Below are 7844 nucleotides of genomic sequence, written 5' to 3'. Positions count from 1 at the left end.
AACATTTTGACGGGATTTTTATTAATATTGTTGTGTAATCCACAAAAAGTGAAATCCGTAATTATATAAGTATTTTTTACTCTTTTTTTACAGGGTTGGAAAGCTTATTTATTTTACATTATACATGAATATATTATTATTATTATTATTATTATATTGTATTATCCCTAAGACAGTTTAAACCTCTCTAAGTTGAATCAGATTTATATATATATAAATCTTGTTTTATTTATTTGTGTGTTTTAAGGCTGCTGCTGTGGATTAAAGCCTCTTTTTTTCCTCTAAATAAACTAAATGTTTATTCTTAAAGCCATGAAAATATAGATTTATGTATCTGAGGTATTTTAAGTAAAAATCAGAATTAAATCCAAGCAGCTCCCTGGAGTAGAACCTCAGTAAAACCTCTCTAGAACCTCAGCAAACTCCGTGGAGGGCGGATGTTGTGCACTTCCTGCTTCCGCCTGCAGGTGTCGCTGCTCCTCCGCGGCCCCCAGGTGTCCGGTCACGTGTCTCCGGACTGAAGGTGCTTCGTGTCGGATCGTCTCGGAGCCTCAGAGCAGCTCAGAGAACCGGAGAGGAAAGAGACATGGAGGGTTTTATCTCCGGAGGATCCTGATTCAGAGGTAGGAGCGATTAAAAGACGTTTTTTAATGTTTATAGTCGATTAAAACATTTATTTTAATGTTTTTAATCGATTAAACTGCACGATTCTGATGATTTATTTCTAGAAGCTTCACGTTTAATCCGTTAAATGAGTCTCAGAGCTCTGCAGGAGGAGATACTGAAGTTATTTTAGAGCCCAGATGATAAAAGCAAACCTACAGCTCGTGTTTGAAGCATAAATTAATCTGAATTAGTCATTTTATGTGCATTTAAATCAGATTTAAGTCCTAAAAACACAAGCTCTGAAGCGTGACTCGTAAAAAAAAAACAGCATATCCAGGTACGAGCTGTTTTCTAGTAAAATCCTGTTCAGTATTTAGATACAGCTTCAGATTCAACAACAACCGGATTAAATATCATCCGTCAGATGAGGAGCAGGACGAGGATTAGCAGCTGGAAACACGAATTAAAGCTGCAAAAACAGCAAATTAAAGCTGCAAAAACATCAAAATAAAGCTGGAAAAACATCAAAATCGAGCTGAAAACGGCAAATTAAAGCTAAAAACACTGAATTAAAGCTGGAAATACCAACTTAAAGCTGCAACAACACCAAATTAAAGCTAAAAACACCAAATTAAGTGCAGTTTTTGGTACTGAAGGCTGTTTGAAGAAGCTGAGGAACAAACTGAGTCCTAATGTGACTTCCTGAAGCTCCAGCTGCTCTTTATAAATATTAAATATATCAAATATGACTTACTGGAAAGCTAGGAAATTCACGTTAAATAAATAAAAAGGAAATAGTTGTTAATAGTACAAGTTTTTCTCTTGTACATAATTTTAGAACCTCAGACTTCGAATATTAATCTCGACTTTAACAGCTTCACCTTATAAATAAAAATCCAGTATTTGTGAAATCAGAATAAAAATAATTCAATATATTTTAAATAAAAACTTCATTAATATTTTTAAATTTATTCAGGATTAAACCTGATTTTTTTCAGTAAAGAAAAAAAGGGAATATTTGTGAATTTAGCAGCTTTTTTTCATTTTTATTTTCAGATTTCTGTAAAAATTCTAAAGAAAAATCTGTCTTTGTTAAATGAAAATAATTGTATAGAAGTTCTGAAATATATTTACAGTATTAAACTTGAATTTACTGCAATGTTTCCTTTTCTCTTAAATGAAAGGAAATATTTGGAAATTTACAATTGAATTTTAGACTATTTAGGTAAAATATATACAACAATAAATTTGAATTTAACAGTTTCATCAGTTAAATAAAAGTAAATAACGAAATTGTGATGAATAAATGTATTTTTATGTCATATAATTAAATTTGATGAAAAAATAGGGTTTATTCACAGTTCCACATTTATTGATGGTTTCATATTAAAAAAAAATACAAGAAAAATCTGTAAAATAAAAGGAAAATCTTAACAAATGTATTTACAGTATTTGACCAGAATTTAATATTTTCATCTATTGAATAATAAATTTATGACAAATAAAATGTTTTAACTGTATTTCTATGTTTAAAAATATTAATTTCTTTTAAAAAAATGTAGAATTTTATGTTTTTTTGGGTGTTCATGGGTACAGATGTCTTAATGTTATTTTACATTTAAATTTACAGTCTATTTTGTTGGTAATTTTATAGATTTTTTGTGTAATTTATTAAAAAATGGGTAAATTCTATAAAATTATTTAGAATTTTTTATTTTATTGTGCTGAATATTCTGTTTATGAATGTAGAATTAGGAAAATGTGCTTCCAGCTGTTCTCAGAGGTGGAATACACTTCAGAACTTTCTTGGATTAAACAAATTTCTCAGCTTAAACTTTAATTTAAAGGAAATATTTGTCATTTTTATTTTCAGTCCTTCTGTGTAAAAGGGGAAAAAAGAATAAAATAAAACATGCATGTTTCTTTAAAGAATGTACATTTTTATGGTTATTTTCTGGAAATTTTGACTGTTTTTATATAGCTTACAACACATATTTACCGTATTACTCTTGAATTTAACAGTTTTATTTGTCAAATAATGAGTAAATATCTGTGAATTTATGATCATATTTTATGTAAAAAGACTTGAAGGTTTCTTTAGCAGGAGGCCTTTTAGTTTCTGCCTCTATCTGTTGTTTTATCCGCTGTGAATAGATCGTAAACGCTCCTCTATCTGCTGCTATCTGGTCATTGGATGCTAATCGAGCCTCTGTGTCCTGATAAGGTCTAACTCCGTCTGCTGAGAGAAGATTCGACCAGGAAGCCGTCTGGAATCATGGGGAACCAGCTGACGGAAATCGCTCCCAACACGCCGTTCCTGCCCAACTTCCAGGCGCTGCACGTGGTGGTGATCGGCCTCGACTCGGCCGGGAAAACCTCCCTGCTCTACCGGCTCAAGCTCAAGGAATTCGTGAAGACCATCCCCACCAAGGGCTTCAACACGGAGAAGATCAAGGTGGCTGTCGGAGCTTCTCGGGCCATCAACTTCCAGGTGTGGGACGTGGGCGGCCAGGAGAAGCTCCGTCCGCTCTGGAAGTCGTACACCCGGCGAACAGACGGCATGGTGTTCGTGGTGGACTCGACGGAGACGGAGCGCATGGAGGAGGCCAAGGTGGAGCTGCACAAGATCACCAGGACCTCGGAGAACCAGGGCGTCCCCGTGCTGATCCTGGCCAACAAGCAGGACCTGGACTCGGCGCTGTCGGTGGCCGAGGTGGAGAAGCTGCTGTCGGTGCACGAACTGAGCATGTTCACGCTGTTCCACGTGCAGAGCTGCAGCGCCGTGGACGGCCAGGGCCTGCAGCCGGGCCTGGAGAAGCTCTACGAGATGATCCTCAAGAGGAAGAAGACGGTGAAGCACAACAGGAACAGGAAGAGATGAACTTCCTGTCTGGAACTGGTTTTAACGGGTGCCAACAAACCAGCGGTTAGACTCGGCCTCGGGGTCGGATTAAGAACTGGAGAAAGTTGCTGGTCTGCTCCTCAAAAGTTCTAGATTTAACGGAAACCTCGATAGTGGCTAGTCTCCACCCGATGCTTTTCTACACAAGATCTGCCTGCTACCTTTACTCTACGAGCACACTTCCATCCAGGTGTTTGGTGAAGAACTTTCCTCGTTTTCCTTCACTGGTTGCACAGATTCTGCTCCACGACGTTCCTCCAGATTATTTATTCAGCGTTTCTGTATTTGTGCCGGACAGAACAGCGTTTTTTTTCTTGTTTTTCTTTTTGTTTTTCTTTTGTACGTGATAAGAAACGAAGCGGACGACGGAGCAGCGGTGATGTTTAGTTTGAGCCTAAGTGCACTCCCTTCATAGACACAGATGTTAAGTCTCACTTAGTTTAATAATGATAATAATAATGATAATAGTGTTTATACAGATTGTACATTTTTTTGCAAACTGAAGACTTAATAAATCTACGCACTGTACAGAACATTTACTGCTTCTTTAGTAGGTACTTGAATGAATGAACGTGCTCATATCTGGGGGCTTTTGTAAGTAACAGGGCTACAATTAATGATCATTTTCACTATTTTCTGGGTTAATCGATCAGTTGTTTGGTCTAAAAATGGTGAATAATGTCAATCAGTGATTCTCAAATCCTCAAGTGTTCAATGTATTTAGTTTACTGTCATAAAATTGGGAAAAAAATTGGAAAATATTCACATTTAAGAAGCTGGAATCCAACAATTTTGACATTTTTTTCTAAAAAATACTCAAACTGAAAAACCGGTCATCATAATAGCTGTTGGTTAATTGAACAGTTGGTCACCAGTTGATTAGATGATGCAGTTTACTTTTTAAAGCTGCTATTTTCGATATTTTTGATGTTATGAAGGTTTTTTTCAGGCTCAGAATGAGGATAGTCCATGGACAGTAGAGGCAGTGTTACCATATTTGACAGAAATCTATGGACTTTGTGGGGTTTTTTGGCCATTTAATAACCCAATTAACAAAACAGTTCTTTTTATTTTTATCGTGTTCCTATCACATTGCCGCTGGTAATTTTCCATTGGGGCTGGTTACAATCTATCTGGGGCATTAACATATCTTTTCCCTACATACCAGAAGAACCCAGTTAACGATGGATCAGCTGATGTGTTTAAACCCCAAAACACCTGCAGTTATTCAGTTTGACATTTTGGCTTTTAAAGCGTTGATTTTCTCCAGTTCAATTACTGTCATGACTCACAAGTCAAGATATTTTTATGCTCATTTTGAGAAAATAAATGGAAAAATGTCCCTGATTTCACATAAAAGTTTTTTCACTTTAGGTTGAGGTGGTTTTTGAAACAGTTCATGAAAAACCGTCAGAATTCGCTTCCAACACGGCTTATATTTTAATATTCTGGCCTGTGACTCAATAGCTGTGTTTAAATAATGACTATGTTGAAGAATTGCATTAGAAAAAGCTAATTTAAAAAAACAGCCCCAATTTTGTCAAAAAAAATTTCAGTAAAAGTTCATTGTGCATAATATTTTTGCTTCCTTCAGATGCTTTAACGCTTTTTAATTAAAAAAGAAACTGGTTTTGTTTTTAGTAGCCTATAGTGCCACCTTCTGACAGCACACAGCCGAGTTTATTCACTGTAAAGGAGTTTAAAACATTTTCTCTGACAGTGACACAGAGACACAGCTAATATTTGGATTTTCTCTCCTTCTGCTTCCCGGTTCTGGTTCAATGCCTCAAGTCTCTAAAACCAACATTACCTGCTGAGCTCTGAGCAGCAGAGCATTTAGCAGCTACAGAAGCTCACATTTCCCTCAGGAACCGAAATAAGTACATAAAAAGAGAGTGAACACCAGACAGGAGTGGAATCTGCTGCAGCGCCGTAAACAGGAAGTCGTCTCCTCTGAAGGTGTCGCTGATTGTTTCCAACAGTTGGTGCAGGTTTGAAGACGACCATCAGGATTTCAGAGTCCTGTGTTGGGTTCCTCCCTCCTGTTGATGGCCGGATCAGAGCAATGGGTGAGGGGCTTCCTCCCATCTCCTCCCCCACAGCTCACAATCCTGTTAGAGGATTCCCACCTTCTAGTCTGCCGACTGCTGACGCTGTAATTGCATCAATTAGTGGTGAAGCAGTTTAGAGGGTTAGTCTTCATGTTGAGACCTCGAGGAAACAAGAAGGGAACATTCCTGCAACATTCCACTAATAATACTGAAAGAAAACACTTCAAACTAATGTTTAAAGAACATTTCAAGTATATTTTTAATTTCAAATGAAGTTAAAATGAGTTTAAAAGCGACAGAACTTTACAACGTTCAGGGGATAGTTGGAGGACGTTGTCAGATTATGTTCCATGATAACGTCAGAAGAACGTTGTGGAACCAACCAAACATGTCTCAAACATCTAATAATGTTTAAAGAACGTCTTAAGGATATTTAAGGATAGTTTTAAGGATAGGGAGGGAATGAACAAAGACAGAACGTTCTAACATCAAGAAGGTCTTTAGAGATTGTGTTCCATAACGACATAAAAAGAACCAACCTTAAAAGATGCTTTCAAGATGTTTAAACATCGAAAAACATTTTAAATAAGGTTCCTATGAGGTTAAACATGAACTCAGACAGAATGTTTTTACACTCAGGAGATGTTTGGAGGATGTTGTCAGATTTTGCTCCATGATAACATGAGAAGAAAGTTGTAAAACCAACTTTCAAAGGATGTTTTCAAGATGTTATCAAGGCCTCAGGAGACAGAATTTGTTCATATCTACCTGAAATCTGATAAATTAACAAAGGTGGAACATTTTTGGAATGTTTTTGGGACGTTGGTGACACAACAGTTTGGGAAACATGGAAGGAAAGATGTTTTCAATGAATTTGGCATATAGTTTAAGAAACATTTTTCAAATATCTTCAGAGAAACATTTTCCGTTGTAAAAATCCCAAGAACTTCACAGAAAAACAAAACTATTCTGTCTGTCCCACCACCTGAGGCCACAAAACCCTAAAATTACCAAAATAAAGCAGCTTTGGAATGAAATCACTTCAGATTAGCACTATTTTTGACATGATCGTAGTTTAGTTCCTCATTTTTTGTCATATTTATGTCTTTGGTGACCCCAGATTACCTCATAAAAGCATCTAGAATAACTATAAAGGATGACTGGTTTACATTTCCATGAATCCAAAAGATAAAACAGTGGCCTTTAGAGTTATTTCATTTCACTTTACTGCTGTTTGAGAGTATTACAGAGTCCTGGATTTCATAACAGCAGTTTCTGATGTGTTTTGATGCAGAAGACGTCAAAGTGATTGGTGGTACTTCTGTCACTGCGGCATACAAATCTACTCGGCTGTCACTCAAACGCAATATTATGCAAGAAATACAGTCTCCATGTCATGCATCGTTGGCCTACTTCTACTGTTGGTGCTCCTGCTGAGCGTTCGTCTTCCTGGCATGATGAGATAATGACTTGTTACACACTCTCATACATCCTGCTGCGTCCTTCTTAAATGCTGAATGTCAGACCTGCACAGAAATACACATTATGACAGCCGACCTGCTCACAAACACGCTCACCTTGACCCCACCGTCCCCGTTATTCACAGTGGTGGGCTCATTAAAAGTTTCAAGGATGCCTTTTTGCAGCATCATCTTGACACAGCAGCTGGTCCCTGAATAAATTTGCATGATGATGCGGCGCTCGCAACAGCTGAGACACGTTGTGGGCATTTGGAGGCATCAATCAGCCAATGAAAAACACACCGACACACTGCAACCGACACTCTCTGCCCAGAATAAAAGGCCTAAAAGGCGCTGAGGGAAGGTGCTGCTCTGCATACAATATCCTGCACACTGTTTGAAGGTAAAGGGAGCTGCAGGTGTACTGTCTGTTCTGTTGTATTCTGCTTTTCTTTTGCATGTTTCTGTCACGTTTCTGGGGCCTCTCCTTGTATCGATCTGCCTTGGATCCTGTTTTCCAGCCCGTAATGCCGGCTGACAAGTGAAACACCAGAGAGGCAGCCTGGGGGATTATGTGTCAGAGCTCAGACAAGGGAATCTCACAAAGACAGGTGTATCCCTGCAACGCTGTGGCATAAATCAGAGACAGAAGCACCGCTGGGCTTCAGAAACAATAGAAAAGACACCAAAGAGTCATTCTTCCTCTTACACTGCTCAGGAATCAGAAAACAAAGACTGCAAAGGTGGAACCAAGTGTAAAAGCATATTAACCAGAGTGGTCTGCAGTCATGCTAGCAGTTATCTGAAGCTGTATGGACCTAATTG

General features: G+C 37.8%; 1 protein-coding gene across 1 annotated transcript; it reads left to right on the top strand.

The window, feature by feature from the left end:
- The first annotated feature begins 479 nt into the window (after nt 1-479).
- On the top strand, nt 480-4043 carry arl4d (ADP-ribosylation factor-like 4D). The gene is made up of 2 exons (XM_022199284.2): nt 480-623; nt 2831-4043. The coding sequence occupies exon 2, from the start codon at nt 2882-2884 to the stop codon at nt 3485-3487; it is 606 nt and encodes a 201-aa protein (XP_022054976.2). The 5' UTR covers nt 480-623; nt 2831-2881; the 3' UTR covers nt 3488-4043.
- Nucleotides 4044-7844: the final 3801 nt, after the last annotated feature.

Source organism: Acanthochromis polyacanthus, chromosome 19, assembly GCF_021347895.1.
Source record: "Acanthochromis polyacanthus isolate Apoly-LR-REF ecotype Palm Island chromosome 19, KAUST_Apoly_ChrSc, whole genome shotgun sequence".
Classification (NCBI taxonomy): Eukaryota; Metazoa; Chordata; class Actinopteri; family Pomacentridae; genus Acanthochromis; species Acanthochromis polyacanthus.
This window is presented reverse-complemented; position numbering and strand designations above follow the sequence as displayed.